Source organism: Rana temporaria, chromosome 13 (genome assembly GCF_905171775.1).
Source record: "Rana temporaria chromosome 13, aRanTem1.1, whole genome shotgun sequence".
Classification (NCBI taxonomy): domain Eukaryota; kingdom Metazoa; phylum Chordata; class Amphibia; order Anura; family Ranidae; genus Rana; species Rana temporaria.
Genome location: NC_053501.1, coordinates 77,959,538 through 77,981,734, shown reverse-complemented (window position 1 = coordinate 77,981,734; position 22,197 = coordinate 77,959,538). Strand labels below are relative to the sequence as shown.

General features: G+C 43.3%; 1 protein-coding gene across 11 annotated transcripts in view; it reads right to left on the bottom strand.

The window, feature by feature from the left end:
* Positions 1-14,156: 14,156 nt before the first annotated feature.
* The window catches only part of MTA1 (metastasis associated 1), a 290,526-nt gene continuing 282,485 nt past the window's right edge, over positions 14,157-22,197 (bottom strand). For 7 of the 11 annotated variants that reach the window (XM_040333257.1, XM_040333259.1, XM_040333258.1 and 4 more), the window contains one exon: positions 14,157-15,081. In XM_040333257.1, coding sequence (XP_040189191.1) covers positions 14,940-15,081 — 142 coding nt within the window. In that variant the 3' untranslated portion in view covers positions 14,157-14,939. The remainder of the gene's footprint in view (positions 15,082-22,197) is intronic. The other 4 variants (XM_040333261.1, XM_040333264.1, XM_040333267.1 and 1 more) reach the window with 2 other exon arrangements.

Genomic DNA, 22,197 nt, shown 5'->3' with positions numbered 1-22,197 from the left:
GTCCTCCACTCCACCCCAAGTATATCTACCCTTGAAACATTTCAAATCTTTGGAGGCCCTTCTCAAGCCCTTTGTGTGGGGAGCCAATAGACACAAATTAGCATGGCAAACTCTCAAGAACCCAATTGATCTTAGCGGCACCGCTCTCCCTGACTTATCTATATTACATTGCGTCACAATTGTCACAGCTGTTTCACTTGGATAAGACAGACAGAGAGAGATTCCTCACCTTCTTATGTCCAAAGTGGGCACAGCACACCAAAGACTCGATATATGCAATAGCATCAGGCTCGGGAGGGGCGGAACCGGGGACAAAGAGGCATACCATATTATATCACTACAGGAAAATATGCAACTTAGCCTCCTTCAAACTCGGTACTCCACAATACAACGACTACACACCGCTATGGCATAATATGAATCTCCCCGAGTTCACTAAAATATAGGATACAGGTACACACAGGGGGTATTTTATCTCCACCACCTCCTGGAAAACGGACATCTAAAAACCTTTGATTCCCTCAGAGAATCTTTCAGCATTTATTTATTGTTTCTAGACAACGGTGCAGGTGCACTGAGCGTGCCGTTAATGAATGGGACCGTGCGTATGCGCGGGAGTGACGTCATTGCTGCTTCGGGCAGTCACAGCGCCGGAGCAGTAATACCCGGAAGTCGCTCCGGGTATCATGGCGGCGGCGAAGAACGAGGGTCGCTGTGGGGGCTTCGATCTCAGGTAAGTAATTCATAATGAGCTAGTATGCTATGCATACTAGCTCATTATGCCTTTCTCTTGCAGGTTTTTTTTTAGGAAACTTTCAGAGGGATTACTTCCTCTTTAAGTTCAACTGAGAAGTGTCCAATTTGTCTGAACAGTCTTTCCCTGGAGGTTGGCTTTCCAGAAGATTGTTGTCACGTTTTCTGTATATCCTGCATTCTTATTTTGCACTACAATCAATTCTGCCATCTTTTTTTCCTAGAGAGAGAAGCAGACCTCGAAGAGAAGGGTGACCACATCTGCTTAAAACTTATGGAAGAAGAAATGCAGCAAATCTCCCCAGTAAAGGACACTCCTCTTGAAAGTTCTGATCTGATCCTGTTTGCAGAGGGTTCACGCCTGTACAAAGATGGAGTCCCCCAAGAATGGCATATGCAGTGACAACATTTGAGGAAGTGATTGAGACCCATTACTCCCTTCATCACTTTCAGCGCAGGTTGCCAAAGTGGTAGCACTCACTAGAGTCTGTGAGGCCGCAAAGGATCAAACAGCCAACATCTACACTGATAGCAAGCATGCTGTCGAAGTAGTCCATGATTATGGACCCATAAGGAAGAACAGAAGGTGCATAATTGCTGCAAGAGAACCAATTCAAAACTGGAAATATGTTCAAGAACTTTTTGAAGTAGTCACCCTCCCAAAGAAAGTAGCCATCCGGTAGGTCAAGGCACATATTGGAGGACAACCCATGGGAAAAACAAAAAGAAAATCAGTTGTCTGATCATACTACCAGGAAGACTGCTGAAACACCAATAGAAGCAATCATGACCCTAATCACTGATTTTGCAAAGGAATAATAAGAAGCCTGTAACAGATTGAAGAAAAGGAAGAGAACAAATACAGAAAGTGAAGGAACTGATTAAGAAATTGCAAGACTCTGCACCTGATGATTGGAATAAAATAATGTAAAGGAACGGAGCAAAGAAGGATCAAGATGGACTTTTGTGCAAGGAAAATGGAATATGTGTCCTACCTCAAGCGGAGAATATGATCATGCAACTAGCCCATGGCCCGAGTCATGTAGGCCCGAAGGCAATGGAGAGAAACATAAGCAAGGCTGGATGGTTTTATTCCATACTCCAGAAATTAATGTCTGTTGAGGGACGCATAATCTGTGCGAAAAATAACCCTGGAAAACAGACCAGAGTAACACAAAGACATTGGGCCAATTCCTTTTCCAAAGACTTCAGATTGAATAAATCCAATTGCACAAATCAGGCCAATATCAATATGTTTTGGTGTGTGTAGACATGTTTTCAAGCTGAATAGAAGCTTTACCGGTGGCTAAAGCAAATGCCAAGACAACAGCAAAGAAACTCCTTTCCAAAGTAATATGCCGCTTTGGAGGCCCTGAAACCATAGAGAATGACAGAGGAACACATTTGACTGGACAGATAATGCAAATTACATGCAAGGATTTGGAAATTAAGCAGGCCTTTCATGCCCCTGTTATCCTCAGAGTTCAGGGAAGGTAGAAAAATATAATGGAATCATTAAAGACAGGCTAGCTAAATCAATGCAGGAAAAGGGAAGACGGGTCAGTAAAGAAACAATGACCAGAACTGTTGCCTCTGGTTCTTTACAGCTTCAGGATTACCACTACTTATAGGTCAGAGAACTTGAGCCCTTATGACATTTTGTTTGGGGCCCACCTAAGGCAGGGTTGTATTTTCCACATCAGACTGCTGTAATGTATAATGATTTTGTTTTGTTATGTAATCGTCTAATACAAGCAACTAACTGTGATGCCCAAGTTTGTTTTTGATTCAAGTCCAGATCCAGATCAAGTAACCAGGCGATTGGGTCCTAGTAAAAGAACATGTCAAACGCAGAAGGGAATATCCACAAATACAAAGCCAAGGATTACTCCCATAAATTCGGTGAAGATTACGATGAAACAGCCGCTCCCATTGTAAAACACTGCCAAGGGTTACTCCCAGAAATTCGGTGAAGATTACGATGAAACATCCACTCCCATCGTAAAACACGCCACCATCAGAGGGCTTCTTAGTGTTGCAGCCAGGAAGGGCATGCAAGTGAAACACCTAGATGTTAAAACTGCTTTCCTATATGGAGACATTAAGGAAGATTTCTACATGGAACAACCACCAGGGTTTGAGAAGGAGAAAACCTTATGTGTAAACTTCAGAAGCGCATCTACGGTCTTAAACAATCTGCAAGGATGTGAAATGAGAAAGTGAACAAAGTATTTACCAGAGAGGGATTCTCAAGAAGTAAAGCCCCCTGTCTCTAATCCAGGAATCAAGGAGACAGATGGATATACGTGCCTTGAAAAAGTATTCGTACCCCTCGAAAATGTCCACATTTTGTCATGTTACAACTGTAGCACTACCCCGGAGGAGCTTCTGGATTTTTGGGCGGCGTGTTACCTCTTGGCTCCTTCGAAATTCCTAGGGGTAATTCATGTATAGTACATCAAGTAGAAGTAAAAGGAATGTCCAGACAGGTGCTCTTTATTACCCAGTCGGGTAAAAACAGTAAACTTGTGGTGAGGAAAGTAAAGCTGAGGAAGATAGGAGAATTGCAGATTCAGGCGTAATGATAGGAAACAGTCCTGCTCCCTAAACATAACACTTCTTAGCACCACTCCTGCCAGAATGGGTTTAGTGTACCCGGACAGGCCTCTCTCACTGACCTGGCAGCCGGAGTATCACTCAGACAATTGTAGGAATAATTCCCTGCCACAGACCCTCCTAGGGGAACTTGAACTTGGGAGAAAGTCTCTGCCACAGACCCCTCTCAATGAGCCTCAGAAGATACCTCTGCCACAAGCAGGCCCGGACTGGGACAAAAAATAGGCCCGGGCATTTTAGACTGAGCAGCCCGGGGCGGTTAATGATGAGATCTGGGGTTCAAGCACCCTGCACCTCTATACTCCTTTACATTACACAGCACCCTGCACCTCTGGAGACTTTTAGATTACACAGCACCTTGCACCTCTGGACCCCTTTACATTACACAGTACCCTGCACCTCTGGAGCCCTTTACATTATACAGCACCCTGCACCTTTGGACCCTTTTACATTACACAGCACCCTGCACCTCTGGACCCTTTACATTACATAGCACCGCACCTCTGGACCCCTTTACATTACACAGCACCCTGCACCTCTGGAGCCCTTTACATTATACAGCACTCTGGACCCTTTTACATTACACAGCACCCTGCACCTCTGGACCCTTTACATTACCTAGCACCGCACCTCTGGACCCTTTTACATTACACAGCACCCTGCACCTCTGGGCCCTTTACATTACATAGCATCGCACCTCTGGACCCCTTTACATTACACAGCACCCTGCACCTCTGGAGCCCTTTACATTATACAGCACCCTGCACCCTTTTACATTACACAGCACCTTGCACCTCTGAACCCCTTTACATTACACAGTACCCTGCACCTCTGGACCCTTTACATTACATAGCACCGCACCTCTGGACCCCTTTACATTACACAGCACCCTGCACCTCTGGACCCCTTTACATTAAACAGCACCCTGGACCCCCCCCTACAGTACAGACCCCCTCCCTACAGCACAGACCCCCCTACATTTCAGACCACCCCTATAACCCACCTGGTGAGAAGTCATTTTCGCCCCCTCACCCCGCTTCTAAACTCGCTGGCTGAGTCATTTCCGACAGCAGAACACCCCCTCCCCCCGCTTCTCAACATGTCACTGTTGTCAGCGCCCTTCGCTTCTCATTTTTAATGTGCCAGGTCATTTTGCTTAGGACCCCAGGGAGGTCAGGATCGGCACTGGGTATTGTAATGACCTGGGGGAGTGGTGGCGGGGAAACTCATGCTATTTTCTTCAATGATTTTTATCCATATTGCAGGGACCAAACATTACATTAAAGGGTCACTAAAGGAATTTTTTTTTTTTAGCTAAATAGCTTCCTTTACCTTACTGCAGTACTGGTTTCATGTCCTCATTGTTCGTTTTTGCTTTGAAGTAGCTGTAATTCTGCTGTGATCTCCACACTTCCTGGTTGCCTGTTTCCTTATAACCATGGTACTGGGAGATTTTCACGGTGGTCTAAGCTGTCATTACTGTGTGTCTAAAACTCCTCAGAACCAATCAGATTCATTTTAAAAACAAAACACTGCCCTGGATTTGTTCCAGACTCACCTCTCACCCGGAACTTCATGTATGTACCTTTAAAACCGAAAGTGAAACTAGAGGCACATTATATGATAGATTAAATTCAATTTTTAATCATTTTTAAAAGGAATCAGTTAACTTTTATGTCTCTATACCCAATAAACAGTCATTTCAGCAAAAATTTTTTTTTCCTTTAGTGACCCTTTAAAGCCGCAAGCAGTATTAAATTTCTTTTTTCTTATAGTAATCTCATGTTGTGCAGGGACATATCTAAACACGTGCCACTACTATAGACACCCAGCAGGTACGATATTTAAAGGAATTTTTCATTAAAATCTCTGCTTCAGAAAAAAATACAGTTTTTAAAACTTTTTTTTTCCATTGATACATGTTCCCTGGGGCAAGACCCAGGTTCTCAAAGACGTTTTCCAACAATAACTTGCATATTGGGCTTTAAAATGAGCACTTTTGAATTCGAACGTTCGAGTACCATAGACTTCAATGGGGTTCTAAATGTTCGCGCGTTCGGTCCGTTCGAAAGTTCTGGTGCAAACCGAACGCGGGTATGTTCGGCTCATCCCTAATGGTGAACCCCCTGCATTATACTTGTGGGGGTGACAAATTATAAAAAATAAAAGAAAGTTTCTTGCTGAAGCCAACTTTTATGGTAGGTTAAATTTATATTTTTTCAGTGATGTTAATTTTATTCAAGTTTTTCTAAATTTTCTTCATGCCGTCCTTAATTTATTTGGGGGTTTGTTAGTTAACTTAGTAGAAAAAAATATTGTGCCGCACCCTGGTGATCTTCGATCTCTACCATGTTGCCCAGGTAGACCTCAAAGTTTGTCTACCCCTGCTCTAGAGGCTAAGTTACAGCCAACACTTTCACAAAAATAAGTTTCCCATTACTTTTCAATTGATGACTTTTTTGGATCCCCTTTTGCCCACCTCACCATAATCTTTCAAGATATATTATTTCATTGGTATCTAATTCCTCTCCTAAAGCATGTACAGTTTTGATGATACCTGAAGCAGGTATATGAAGGTATATGCCCTGTGGAATATGGTTATAAAGCAAGGAGAAGCAATATGATCTATTTGGACACAGAAATGTACCACTCCAGAAATTCTGGCTCCCAATTTTGAACTTGCCCTAACAGGAGGATTTAATCTCACTGAGGAAAGACCAGTGGCTTGGCCTTTCCCCAGTAAAAACCACCTCTGGGCCACAGAATCTCCAGTCTCTTCCTCAATTTGTAGTACCCACAATCTGACATAGGCTATAAACCTCAGGGCCAGTTCACACCATATGCAGTCCAGTGCATTTTTTTCTGTATCAAAAACTCATGAAAAGTAGGTTATATGGTTTTCAATGGCATAGTTAAAACCAGTGCTTGCAGTTCCAGTGTGTTCCAGGAAAAAAGTAGAACATATGCAGCATTTTTCCTGCACTGGAATGCTGTAAAACGCATCAATCACCGGAACACATATGTCCTTATTCAAGGTTAAGAAAAAAAAGGAGGGAGAAAAAACCCCCGTTAGACTTACCGGTAACGGTATTTCCAGGAACCTTCCAGGACAGCTACTTGAGAGATGATTGGCTCTGCCCTCTACAGGAAACACAAACCAGATACAATTTAAAAGTTCCCTCCCTTTCCTCTGACCCTCAGTTGTTTAGAAGATCAAGTAAACCTCCACCAAAAGTGCACTCGACAGAGGAAAAAAATAGAAACATAAAAAACACCACCACCAGGTAAACAAGGTCGACCAGTGAAAAGTAGAATAGGGTGGGAATATAGATGCCGTCCTGGAAATACTGTTACCAATAGGTCTAATGGGGGTTTTCCCCCCTCATCTTCCAGGACAGCTACTTGAGAGGATAAGCAAAATTCTATACCTTAGGGAGGGACAACAGCCTAAAGCACATTCCAAGCCAGGAGAGGTCCTGGCTGGAAAGCATCTAAACTCTATAATGTTTTACAAATGCATGAGAGGACCAGACGGCAGCTTTAGAAATTTCTTCCCATGATGCCCCTGCTCTTTCTGCCCATGATGTGGCCATGGATCTCTTTGAATAAGCCCTAGTTCTAGAAGGAGGGATGCGACCTGACGCTTTGTATGTTTCACAAATAGCTTACCTAATTCACCTAGCAATAGAGCTTTTAGATGCTTTGGACCCCTTCTTGGGGCCATTGAATAACACCAACAGCTGGGAGGAACTCCTAAAACCACTGGATTTCTCTAGGTAAAGCAGAAGACATCTCTTTATGTTTAAAAGACTAAGGGCCATATTCTCAGAAGAGTTACGACGGAGTATCTCAGGAAACTCCGTCGTATCTCTCTTTTTTGACCCGCGTATCTATGCGAGTGATTCCTAGAATCATTTTCGCATAGATACGCTGTAGATCCGACAGGTGTAAGTCACTTACACTGTCGGATCTTAAATGTAATTCGCCGCTGGCCGCTAGGTGGCGTTTACGTTCAGGTCTCATTTGTTTATGCAAATGAGCCTGATACGCCGATTCCTGAACGAAATACCTTTTGGCGTAACCGTCGCTTACGTTGTTTGCGTAAGCGTAAGGTTACCCCTGCTATATGAGGGGTAACCTTACGCCAGTCCCACGTATGCCATGTTAAGTATGGCGTCGGGTCCGCGTCTTTTCCTGTCGGGTACGTCGTTTTCGTAAGTCGTTCTTGAATACGACTTTACGTCAATGACGCACACGTCGGCATCATTGACGTTTTCTGCCGAGAACTGAAGCATGCGCACTGGGCTATTTTTAGCCCGGCGCATGCGCAGTTCGATCGGAACGGGGGCGCGCTTAATTTAAATATAAGCCGCCCCCTTTGAAATACGCGGGGATACGCCGGGCCTTTTACACTATGCCTCCGCAAACTACGGAGCAAGTGCTTGAGGAATATGGCACTTGCTCCAGTAAGTTGGGGCGGCGTAGTGTAAATGGCTTACGCTATGGCCGCGGGAAAAGTACGAGAATCTGGCCCTAAATCTTTCCTCTTCCGCATTCTTGGGAGAGGTACAGAAACTAAGCAGGACTACCTCCTGGGACATATGAAAGTTTAAAGATACTTTGGGCAAATAGAAAAGATCAGGCCTAATCACTACCCTGTCCTCTAGAATCCTCAGGAAGGGTTCTTTACAGGAAAGACTGCAGATCACAAATCCTTCTTCCTGACGTAATAGCCAAAAGAAAGGAAATCTTTAAGGAAATTAATTTCAGGGAAGCCTCATGAAAGGTTCAAAAGGAGCCCTTGTTAGAGCATTTAACACTAACGACAGATCCCAGGGAGGAATATGTTTGATGACCTTGGGTGCCTGTCTAGATCTGGCTGAAAGGAACCTCAGCAGGTCTAAGGGATCTTCCGCTAGTCTCTTATCTGAAAACAAAGACAGGGCCATAACCTGAACCCTAAGGGTGCTGACAGAGTCCGTTCTCTACTCCCCTGTGCAAAAAGTTCAATATATAGGGAGTGGAAAAATAATCTAAACAGGATTTCCTTTGCCAGAAAATAAAAGTTTTCCAAACTTTTCCATAGATTCTTCTTGTGACCAACTTATGGCTGCTCAGGATAGTTTGAATAACCTTCTCTGAACACCCCCTCAACTGTAAGATGCGCCGCTCAGCCTCCAGACCATCAAATGGAAGGTCTGAGGGTTTGGATGCAACACTGGTCCCTGATGGAGTAGCTGCTTTATTACTACAAACACCGTAGTTTTGTCAAATCCTATGGCCACCCCACATGGGAAGAATCGAGAGGACAATTTAGTCCCTGAGGAGTGCGTAATATGTGGTTCTCTCTTTTTTCCTTGGAGCTCCCTTGGGTATTATTCCCTTCATTTTTTGGTCGCAGGTTTTACCTGCCTTACTGAGCTTAGGACTTCCATGTCCATTGTCTATCATGCTTGTATCATATAACGATGGATACCTCCTGGGCTCACAGCGGGTGGCACCCCTTTCCCCGATTTGCCTGCCCTTCTTGTGCTCATCCTACTTCAGAGACCTTTCCTCCCTTTAATTATCTTCAATTTGTCAAAAATTGACTATGACAAATATAGGCAGGCCAGCATTTGAGCCAAAGCACCCACTGAGCAGCACAGCTGAGATGGAGAGCCTGAAAGAGGGGCTTGAAAGGAAGCGGAGCAGCATCTAGGGATGCATCACATCCATACTTCAGGCCCTGAACCAACTGATCCGCATACACCTGATCCACATCTGGTGTTCAAAACTTGCTAAAAGAGCTAAGCCTTTTTGATAAGCATCTGCAACACCAGGGCCTGGGCCAACACTGGGTGCAAAGCCGACCATAGGATTTTTAAAGGAGGAAAACTTTAACTTAACCATTATCACAGATGCAGTATTAAAGCTAGAATGGTGGGAATCACCACGAGAGATAGGGTCCAGTTCTTTTCCCAGTGTTGTAGACAAATTAGCAAAATATGTGGGATAAAAGAAATAAACCTCAACGGATCCAGCCAGTTGATGCGTACCAAAGAGAACAACTAGCAACGGGTCTAGCATCGCCTTATATAAAATGGCCACCAATGCTGTTTGCCAAATGGGAACGGCGCCAGGGGACCTACACAAACATACAGTTATGTGTCCGCTGCTCCATGTATGCTGCCCTGGAGCAAGGCAGAGCTACAACCCAAACAGGGGGCCAAAACAGCACCAGAATTACATGTAGGAGCCAGTATGAACCTTAGGCCATATGCAGGACACAAACAGTAGACCTGGCATGCAAAGGGTGGCAGATCCTCCCTCTGACCACTATGCAGTTGTGGGAATGTCTTTTTTCTAACAAGAAATATAGACCGGATTCGATCCAGGGTACACAGCTGCCGCCAGAGCGCAGTCACTGAGCCACTGCTGCACTTTGTCCGCCTGGGAAATGCCAGACTGCACCACTTAACAGGGTAAGGTCTGGCAACAACTGCCAAGGCTCTCCCTTTAGCACTAGAATGTGTGTCAGGGAGGCAAGACAAGGGGAACTGCCCCTAGTTAAAAAGCCAGCGACACAGTCTGCTAGCAACCGCCACAAGCCTCTTTTCACATCAGGTGAAGGCATCAGCCCATTTGGCTTGGGAACAGGGCACGGGCGGAGGCGATGGAGAGGAAGGATGGGTACCCAAATCCAAAATGTTGGGTACAGCATCCTGCTCCATTAGGCCACAAATCCCCAGCCTAAATTAACTGAGAGTCCCACTGCATGGTGCGGACACCCATGGAGAGGCGAGGTACCAAGCTCAGGTCAGGCAGGGGAGCAGAACACTCCCTCTCCAGCAGCAGCAAGGGGAGAAAAAAAACAACTCCCAAGGTACTAGCTCTGAGGCAGGACCGACCTGAGGGGCCAGGGGAGGACACACATGCAAAAAATTCACCAGGACACTGGCAGGCCTCCTCTGGCTCAGACCAGGGGGATGCCTGCCTAAACAGTGACACAGGCAGGGCTACCTGACACCCAGAGGTACCCTGGCCCCACAAACACCCCCCCTCCATAAAGTACACCTGGCACCCCATGTCCCCAAGCGGTGAGGAAGGGAAAGGTGGGGGGGATCAGTAACATAAGCCAAAGCATATAGGAAAAGAGGAGAACTTGCAGGCCTGACCACCCCAGGGAGCACCCGTGCCCCACACAGCTCCCAAGACAGAACCTCCTCTTCACCAAAGTGGGGGCTATCGGCTAGGGTAACACTGTGACGTGGACTCCAGTGCCTGATCATATGTGTCCCCGCAAGACTGGCATGCATGAATGGGGCTGCCAACCCAGCACTTAGCTAAAGGTCTGCGTGCACTCGATGGCCAGACTAGGGTGACCACTGGATCTAAATTATTCAGCCCAGATCTTTGCAGGAAAAAAAGGGGTTGGAACCATCTTTCCCAGAAGGGAACCAAGTCCTTATTCCTGACACTAGGCAGGAAAAAATGGCTTGCCTATAGCAGACAAGGGGTTTTATACCAGCTAGGACCATAGGTGGGGCTGTGTTTCTTTTCTGTCTAGTGTCCTACTCCTGTAGGTGAAAAAAGGAGAGTATAGCCTCAATTAAGACTGATATGTAATATATCAATGTGCCATCATCCAGATTATACAATTGAAAAAATTAGACCAAGTGCCCTTCACTTCCTGTGCCATAAAAAAAATAAAAAAAAATTGGGATTTTCTTTAACTTTCACTTTCAATGATAACGGCAAACAGGACAAATGGAGAGGGTGAATCTCCCTTATAGAAGCACAGACAGCAATAAAAACTGACAGAAGTTCTAATCCCTCTGCACTCTATCCAAAATTGAAAAAAAGTTTTGCCTTTAGTTGTAAGTATGTTGTGAGTCCTGTGTTGCTGCGGAGATTCAGAAGGATAATCCCCAGAAGGATATATGCAATATCTGCTGTGGATACATAAAAATGCTTTAAAATTTTTTTTTTTTTTTAAATCATACTTACCTAGGTAGATGCAGCATCGGTCTGATCCTGCAGCTGTCCCTCACTGTCTCTTATGCCGCATACAGATGGTCGTTTTATGCGATGTAAAAAAACTACGTTTTTAAAAACGTCAATTTAATTGACTGTGTGTGGGAGAAAACGTCGTTTTATGTCTTCTGAAAAACGACCAAAAAAAATTAAAGCATGCTTCAATTTTATGTGTCGTTTTTCAAAACGTCGTTTTTTACTTCACAGAAATTGACCGTGTGAAGCAAAAAACGACGTTTCAAACAACGTTTTTACACCCGCGCATGCCCAGAAGCTAGTTATGAAGCGAGCTTCAATGGAAAAACGTGGTGAACGTAACCTCGCCTTTGCTAGAGCACTGTGAAAAAACGATGGTGTGTAGGCAACATCGTTTTTGAAAATTGAACTTTCAAAAACGTTGTTTTTTACTTCACAGAAAACATTGTTTTTTTACATCGCATAAAACGACCGTCTGTACGCGGCATAAGACCGAGAACTGAGCGATCAAAGACCACTAATTGCTTGGTTCTCAGAACTCCATGAGCAAAGCGCTGGTGACTGTCAGTCACTGTTGTCTGCTCTGCCACTACCCCCCTCTCCCCCGCACTCACTGGAGCGCTGGAATGTGGAGGGGGCGGAAGCAGTTGGCTCAGGCTCTTAGCAGTTCGCTAAGAGGCAGATGCCCGTCCAGGGTGGTGGGCGGATCCCATAGAAACATAGAAAAGTGACAGCAGAGAAAGACTGAGCAGTCCATAGAGTTTGCTAATTTTTTTTGTTAACTTTCTTGTCCAAATTTATTGTTGCGATCTTGCCCCAGCCTGAACCAGCTCTGTGACGTCAGCCCGCCGTCTGCTAAAAACGGGTCACAGGATTGAAGAACAAACTGCACTCCTGTGATCCATAAGAGAAGTACAGCCAAATGAGCTTTGGCTGTACTTCTCCTTTAATACAAGGTTGCCCCAACAAGAACTTCTAGAATTACTAAACAGATTCAGAGATCTGCCAATATGTGGTGTTATATACAGTAGTTTAAGTGTAACTAATGGTCCAATGGCAGGTAAAGCATGTTTCCTAACTGGCACAGACCGCTGTTGAGAGATACGTTTATAAAAGATGACCAATCCTTAGTACAAAAACAATCATACCCCAGCAGCTAATCTATCCAACATATTTCTAAAGAAATTCAACCCACAGGGCCAACATGATCAGAGGTTGACAATACAGTATATTAATTACTAAACTTTGCCAATTGTACCCGGTATCAAATCTGTAAATATACATTAAATGAGGGTAAAAAAGGTGCATCAGAGATGTATATAATTAACAAGTGCTTTTATTGTCCACAAAAATACCCAAAGGAATAAGTGTACTTTATTTAAAAAATGCAAAAGAATTAGGAATCATTACCTATCAAGCACAGCATGTCCATTTGATGTTGTAATCCTGACAGTGCCCTCATCTTCCTTACTACCATAAAGAACAACAATGACAAAATTCTGCCATATCCTTTCAACCTAGGAACAGTTAAAGGGGTTGTAAAGGTACAATTTTTTTTCTTCCTAAATAGCTTCCTTTACCTTAGTGCAGTCCTCCTTCACTCACCTCATCCTTCGATTTTGCTTTTAAATGTCCTTATTTCTTCTGAGAAATACTCACTTCCCGTTCTTCTGTCTGTAACTCCACACAGTAATGCAAGGCTTTCTCCCTGGTGTGGAGTGTCGTGCTCACCCCCTCCCTTGGACTAGAGTCAGGACGCGATCTACGTTGCTTGCAGATAGAGAAAAAAGCTGTGTGTTAGTGGGATTCCTGACTCTCCTGTAGTCCAAGGGAGGGGGCGTGCACGACACTCCACACCAGGGAGAAAGCCTTGCATTACTGTGCGGAGTTACAGGCAGAAAAACAGGAAGTGAGGATTTCTCAGAAGAAATAAGGACATTTAAAAGCAAAATCGAAGGATGAGGTAAGTGAAGGAGGACTGCACTAAGGTAAAGGAAGCTATTTAGGAAAAAAAAATGTACCTTTACAACCCCTTTAATGTTTGGAAATCAAGGACTGCTTTTTAATAATAAAAGGTAAAGTTTTTTTGAAAATATTACAGATGATGTATAATGTAACATGTGAGGAATGAATTCAAGCATAACTGTAACGTCACTGATAATCACAAGCTGAGACAGATGTAACAGTAAGCAATCTGACAAATAAGGCATGTACACTGTTAAAGAAAGGGTTGATGAGACATACAGCTCTCATCTGCAAACAGTAATAGTGATGGGTTGATGAATATTTTCCAAGAGAATGGGGGCTCTTTATCATTATATATATGCTACCTGCAATATACTGTAGTTCTTTGAGTGTCCAGGGCATCCCAGGCAATGACATTCTGGCATCACTCTATGTGATGTCATTTTTCCAGAGGCAGATTAATGCCACATTGGCAATTATGTTGGCAGCAAGGCATTACTCTGATATTGTGACATCCTCCTGACACCATCTGTAGCATATGACATCATAGTCATCCCACAATATTCTGTATCTGTTGACATGGTTACTTGTAGCCAAAATCAGAGCAATTTTTACATATGAAGTGGTAATGTCAAGTAATGCAGCGCAGGGCTCATAATTTTGATATCTGTCCTGAGCCCTCTTTCATCTAGCACTGAAATACTGATCATACTCATAATACCTGGCCTGCTTGGTGAGCATTGCTGTACCTGTTAATGCATATTGTTTATTTACAGTGTTCCAAAAACATCTAAATATTAGGTGTACATAGAAAAATGATTTAGATGTAATTGGCAAAAAAAAAAGATTTAATGGCACTGAGAGTTACAAGGACAGAACAGACCAAATACTGGTGAATAAATGGGTGATTGGTGAAACCAGAGATTTATTTTAAATATAAACTAACATATGAACAGTTCATTGTAAAAAATCTTGGCATAATGGTTTCTATGTGAATGCATTTATTTTTATCCCAAAATGAATGAATATGTATGGAAACATTTTGATGCTAAACTTTAATCCCATAGCACAAGAAGCACAATTATATTTTATCAGACATTTTCCTCAAAATTATATTCCATAAGTTAGATTTGTTTTTATTCAGTCTATAAATGGGGGGAAAAAACAAACAAACATTAAATGGCACTTCCAAAAAATCAATACATCTTGTAAAAAGAAAGGCATCAGCAATAATAATACATTTTCAAGTGTACAAAGTTTTAGAATCTTATTTGTAATTGCAATGAAATCGAACACTAAACCATAACTGTCCCTTTTAACATGTTACATTTTCTTTGTGGCTAGCCAACACCAGTCAAAAATATCCCAAAATAAAGAAAATGTACTAATAACAAAAAAATTGTACATGTTTATGAGGAAATGACTGGGTTAACAAAAATTAACCAAAGCATTAACAAGTCTTTAGATTTTGATGCTTTTACAAAGCATGGAATCTTTTAAAAGATGCAAACAGCTGCAAAAAGTTTTAATGAACTCAACACTTTCAAAGTCAAGTATCATCATGAGAAGAATCTTCTATGGAGACTCTTGCAGATTATCTCTTCAGATGACTCTTAGTCCTCAATAACAATTGGCTCATCATTGACAGGGTGACGCATAGGTAATCCCACCTGAGACTGACAGATAACTATATGTCTGTAAGGCCGACGGGCAGCTCGCTTGGTTTCAGAGGATGAGAGCATCTTTCGAACTTTTCTGGGTTAAAAAAAAGAAAAGAAAAAGTTTATGTTAATATTCCACCAGTTATTACACCCAACAAAACTGCCTTTCCTATTATAGACTGTTTTAAAGCTCCTCAATGGCATATGTAGAATTGGTTAAATTAGTTGTGAGCGGTTTTCCCGAAAATAAATAGTTCAATCTCAGTATTTGCTGATGATACAAAGATAAGCATGGCAATAACTTCACAACAGGATTGAGCAACTACAAGTAGACCTAGTGAAAATAGAGGGATAGGCAGCTATATAGCAGATGAGGTTTAAAATGTAAAAAAGTTAAATGCAATTGGGGGCTAAACATATGCATGCAAGCTAATCTCTAGGGGGAGAACTTCTGGGAGAATTGAGGATGGAAAAGGATCTGGAATCGAGGATGGAAAAGGAATAAATGACAGATGGCGGCAATAGCATGCAATGTCATGCAGCAGCAAGCAAGGCCAGCAGACTATTATCTTTAATTTAAAATGGTGCTTTCTCAAGAGATACGGTAAAACTATAATTCTATGAGTTTACAAAACACTGGTTTGGCCACATCTTGAATATATTGTCCTGTTTTGGTCACCAATCCTCAGGAAAGAGGTCTTTGAACTGTAGTCAGCCCACAGAAGGGCAACAAAACAAATAAGGGCACAGCAGGACCTTAGTAACAGAAACAGCTGCAAAAATGTTCTCCTTGGAGAAGAAACATTTAAGAGGAAATACAATCACAATGAATGAATGAATGACTTGTATAGCGCTACACATGCGAACTGAATCGCCTCTAGGCGCTTTTTCCAGCCAGTGTCTGCTTGGCTGGTGCGGTCATTTTACCCCGTAGGATCTCGACACGCTTGGGACACACAAGTCATACACACACAGATATACATATATATATACTGGGCCAATTTGGACAAGATCCAAATTACCTACCAGCATGTCTTTGGAGTGTGGGAGGAAACCAGAGCACCCGGAGGAAACCCACGCAGGCACAGGGAGAACATGCAAACTCCAGGCAGATGGTGTCATGGTCGGGATTCGAACCAGCGACCCTTTTTCTGCTAGGCGAAAGAGCTACTCACTAAACCACCGTGCTCCCCTTTGTCCCATCCCAATGTTTAAGTGGGGCCTGAATAACAAATGGATCATTCAACTACACAATAAAGTCGGACGAGAAGCGATTCAATCTTAAAGTGGAACTAAATCCTCCTCTCCTTTACAGCCAAGAAAACTGCCATCTTGGCCTCTCTGTCGATCTACAGTTGCCATTGTGCTGCACATATGATCAATTATGACCCCAGCCATTTAATTGATTGACAGCTTGGTTGAGAGTACAAGCGAATTTGAAAGTTATCATTCATGACATGGCTTAAATGCAATTGTTATGGGAAATCATTAAATCCTTGGGTTTAGTTCCACTTTAAACTGCGTTAGTGGTTCTTTACTGTTAGACGGTAAGGATGTGGCGATAAATTCCAAAAAAACATTTATTAGCAAATACAATGTACAAGGACATTGAAGATGGTAATGACAAACAACCATGCACAAACACTTGAACTAGATAGACCAGTGTCTTTATTCAACCTTACCAACCATGTACTGATTTTATGTAACACTATGGGGGGGCCCAAAGTGATAATAACAGTATTGGAACATGTTACATGCTCCCCCTGTATTTAGGGTGGAAAATGTAACGTTCCAGCAGCTGCAGCCTGCTCTCCCCTACCCATTGACAGCAGGTGTGCATCTTCCCTGGGTGCCCGCTGTCACTGTTTGAAAATAACATGGCGTGCAGTGCTCCGCCCAAGTCATTCATTTACAGTCCTCTGCGAATGGGGAACTACAAGTCCCAGCCTATGCACTCTGGTAGCTCATTCATTCTTCCTGTCAGTGTGTATCTGTCTGCCTGTACGAGGTATGATCAGACAGCTACACTCAGAAGTCAGCAGATCGCAGGTGCAACTCTTTCCAAGCTCCAAGTAAAAAAATAAAAATAAATGCAATTTTTTTTTTACCTGCAAAAAGATATGCATTATTTAATTTTTTTTAAAAGGTGAACTTATCCTTTCAAAAATGTCCATCAAGTTCCTAAAAGTAAAAAATATGTAGAATAAATAACAGAATTCTCAGAACCCTAAATGCGTAGCTGGTTCACTGGAAAGCAAAAAGCCCATATAAAAAACATGGTCCAATTTGTTCCAATAGGAAAAACTTTCCTTCCCGATTCCTTAAAAGAGAGGGAATATTTATTTTGCACATTCATACTTACCTAGGTGGATGTAGGTAATGATCCAATGCTGCATCTGTCCCCTGGCGCCTCTGCACTGAGAACCGAGCGATCAAACACCGCTGATTGCTCGGTGTTCATGAGCAGAGAGCTGTAGACTGTCAGTCACAGTCTGCTCTTCTCCCTCCTTGCTCATTGGAGCACTAAGCTGTGGAGGAGGCAGAACGGCCATCTCAGGCTCTCAGTGGCTGTCAGTCCAGGCACCTGGCAGATCCAAACTCCGTGGTCGGGATGACTTGGTGCATGGACTGACATGTCAGTAGAGAGCGGAAAACGGGTCACGGTAGTGCAAAATGAATTGCACTCCTGTGATCCATAGGAGAAGTACAGCCAAACAAGCTTTAGCTATACTCTTTCTTTAACCGCCTGCCGTCGTTATACGTTGGTATTTTGGCTGCCATAACCCTTGTATTTTCTTAAACGGATAAGCGGATGGTTCGCTTTCAGATAAATGTGGTCCACGATGGATTTTGGATGCTTTTTTTCCATTACAAGGGATGTTAACATTACTTGTAATAGGAATAAAAGTAAGCAAAAAAAATGTTTTAAAAAGGTCTACGGTGTAGAAATAAATAAATTAAAGCATCGCGTCACCACGTGCTCGTGCACAGAAGCGAACGCATACGTAAGTCACGCCTGCATATGTAAACGGTGTTCAAACCACGCATGTGAGGTATCGCCGTGATCGTTAGAGAGAGAGAGTAATATTTCTAGCAAAAAAACTCCATTGTAACTCAAAACTGGTAACCAGTAAATATTTTTAAACATCGCCTATGGAGATTTTTAAGTGTCAAAGTGTGTCACCATTCCACGAGCGGGCGCAATTTTGAAGCATGACATGTTGGGTATCAATTTACTTGGCGTAACATCATCTTTGACAATATAAAACAAAATTGGGCTAACTTTGCTGTTTATTTATGCAGACCGCTGCACAAATACGGTGTGACAAAGTATTGGCATTTTATTCTCTAGAGCAGGGGTCCTCAAACTTTTTAAACAGGGGGCCGGTTCACTGTCCCTCAGACCGTTAGAGGGCCGGACTATAAAAAAACTATGAACAATTTCCTATGCACACTGCACATATATGTTTTTGAAGTGAAAAAAACAAAATGGGAACAAATACAACCCTCCCCCTTCATCATTATAAGCCCCCCCCCTCACAATCATTAATTGCAAACCGATCATGATCATTGCAAGCCCCCCCACCTCACCATCATCCCCTCATTGCAAGCCCCCCTCGCCATCATCATTGTAAGCCCCTCATTGCAACCCCCCCCCCCACAATTATTAATTGCAAGCCGATCAAGAACATTGCAAGCTCCCCAATCATCATTACATCATCATCATCATCATCAGCCCCCCCCCCCCCCCCACCATCATCATCATTACATCATCAGCCCCATCATCACCATCATTAATTACATCACCATCAGCCCACCTCACCATCATCAGCCCCCCCCCCCCACCATCATCATCATTACAAAATCATCAGCCCCACCATCATCATCATTAAAAATTCACGCGGGCCGTAGTTTGAGGACCCCTGGTTTAAACCCCCCCCCCACCACCATCATTATCGTAAGCCAGGCCCCCCCCCCCCTTCATCATCATTAAAAAATCATCCGCTCCCCTCACCATCATAAGCTAGGCCCCCCCCCCCCCCACCATCATCATTAAAAACCCATCAGCTCCCCTCACCATTGCAAGCCAGCCCCCACCATCATCATTAAAAAATCTTTAGCTCCCCTCACCATCGCAAGCCAGCCCCCCCACCCCCATCATCATCATCATTATTAAAATAATCTTAAGCTCCCCTCACAATCGCAAGCCAGCCACCCCCCACCATCATCATCATTCTTAAAATAATCTTTAGCTCCCCTCACAATCCAGCCACCCCCCCCCCCCCCACCACCATCATCATCATCATCATCAATAAAATAATCTTTAGCTCCTCTCACAATATAGCCACCCCCCATCATCATCATCATCATTAAAAATAAACTTTAGCTCCCCTCACAATCGCAAGCCAGCCCCCCCCCCCCCCATTGTAAGCACTTCACAGCCTCCTTACTGTTTTGTGCTGTGTCAGTCTGGCTGTCACGATGCTCCCCCACTGTAACAGTTCCGGCGCGCTGTGTTAAATGTCCCGCCCTCCTCCTCCTCCTAGACCAGCTTGTGTGACAGACAGCACACTGGCTCTATCACACAAGCTAGTCTTCTAGGAGGAGGAGGAGGGCGGGACATTTAACACAGCGCGCCGGAACTGTTAACGCTGTGTTTCACGGAGATCTCCGTGACACAGCAGGATTGCTGTGTAACCGGCCGGCATTGCCTGTCAGGGACGGGCGGGCCGGATTAAAGTCCTCCGCGGGCCGCATGTGGCCCGCGGGCCGTAGTTTGAGGACCCCTGCTCTAGAGTGTCTGAAAAAAATATATATATATAATGTTTGGGGGTTTCCAAATAATTTTCTACAAAAAAAAAACCTGTAAAAAAATAGGGCTGGTTCTTATTCTCCCTGTATCCACATTCTACATTTTTATCTCTTATAAATATTAATAGCCGGTTATACTTTGTGCATTTTGAAACATATCAAGACATTTTTGAAGCATTCTACAGAGTTGGCTAGTACTAGTCTCTGTGCACGTCTATTCCACATTTTCACAACTCTTACTATAAAGATACCTTTATAAATGCAAATTAAACTTGTTTTCCTCTAGGCAAAAGGAGTGTCCCCTTGTCATTTACAACCTAAAGGCTGGGTTCACATTATTGCGAATTGGATGTGGGTTTTCCCCACATTTCAATTCGCATAGCAGGAGATTGTGTCCGGCTCTCTATGGAGATGGTTCACACGTCTCCGCAGCGCCTCTGGTGTGAATTGCACGGGAGCCTGGGCGTCTTTTGGTCCGCTTCAGGTCAGCCAAAAATTCAGGCTGGAATCAGACCTGAAACAGTGAATGACGACGCACCGGACTCCTGCTGTGAGCAGAAGCGTTCTCCAGTGTGAACCCAGCCTTAAGAGACTATATTGCCAGACCATTCATTTAAACAACACTTCTCCCATAAGATTATACAGTCATGTGAAAAATAAGTGAAATTGTTGACTATTTCAACATATTTAAACTTAAAAACATTAGATATTCATTCAAAATGTGTCTAAATATAAAGGTTATATACTTCAACAAATGACATAAAAACTGACATGGTGCATTCATTCTTATAATTCATTCTTATAATGTAAAATGAACAAAAATGTAGATTTGTCACATGGGAAAAGCAAGCACTCTCCTACATTTACCACCACTTCAAACCAATTAAATTAAAATAGGGTGTGACAATTTATTGCCAATAATTAGAACCTCCTTAGAGAGGATGTAGGTGTAACTTGTCTTATTCAAACTTCATATGTAAGGTCTAGCGGTTTCTTTACTATTGACTGTTTGGTGTCATGGAAAGTTCAAAAGTTCAAAGTTTAACCACTTGACGACCGGCTAACACCGATATACCTCGGCAGAATGGCACGGCTGCACAAAGCAATGTACCTGTACGTCGCTTTTTAATTTGCTGCCGTGCAGGTGCGCGGCTACCGCATGCTCTGTGAGCGTGCCCACGCACTTGATGTCCGCTGGATGCCTGCGATCGTCTCACGGAGAGGCAGAACGGGGAGGTGCCTGTGTAAATTATGTGAGCAACATGACAAAGATCTACTGCTCCCAGTCATCGGGAGCAGTGATCTCTGTCATGTTCTAGGTAGCCCACCCCCTTCACAGTTAGAATCACTCCCTAGAACACACTTAACCCCTTGATCGCCCTTAGTGTTTAACCCCTTCCCTGCCACTGTAATTTACACAGTAATCAGTGATTTTTTTTTAGCACCGATTACTATATAAATGACAATGATCCCATAATAGTGTCAAAAGTGTCCGCCATAATGTCGCAGTCACAATAAAAATGATCGTCGCCATTACTAAAAAAAAATATATATAATAATAATAATAAAAATGCCATAAATCTATCCCCTATAACTTCTGGGCAAACCAATCAATTATTGCGCAAACCAATCGACTATTGCGATTTTTTTTAACAAAAACAAGTAGAAGAATACATATCGGCCTAATCTGAGAAAGAAATTCATTTTTTTATATATTTTTTAGGGATATTTATTATAGCAAAAAGTAAAAAATATATATATTTTTTTCAAAATGTCTATAGCGCAAAAAAAAACAAAAAACGCAGAGGTGATCAAATACCACTAAAAACATAGCTCTGTTTGTGGGAGAAAGGGACGTCAATTTTGTCAATGTCAACTTCTCCAGCAGCTGCAGCAAAGAGCGGGGGGACTCTGCCGGCACCCCCTGGCCTGACACAGCTGGGTGCATGGCACCATTCCTGACCAGAGCTTGCCTGACAGTTGGTACCAACCCCTCCATGAACACACCGGGGATCCGCCCACCAGATCCACTCTGAATGTGGGACATGCACACTGCCTTGCCTGCCTAATGCGCTCTTTGTGCTCTCTCCGACAGCAAACTAAAACTTTCATGCTGCCCCCTCTTTTACTGGACGCAGCTTGGAAGGGAATTCAGATGTTATCTCTCCACCAGCCTTGCCTCCTAAAGTGTCTGCCTAAGATGCTTTATGCTGGTTCTGGCCCTGTGCACGTTGTATCTCTTGTACCCTCAATAGCCATTCCCTAACTGTAGGGTCTGCCGCTAACTTCAAATGAAGCAGGATAAGATTCTTGTCCGCATTCAGAAGATGGGGTATTAAAGCGCATTTATAAGAACAAAAAGACGACAGTGGGTCATAAAAAAGTATTGTGAGGGGGT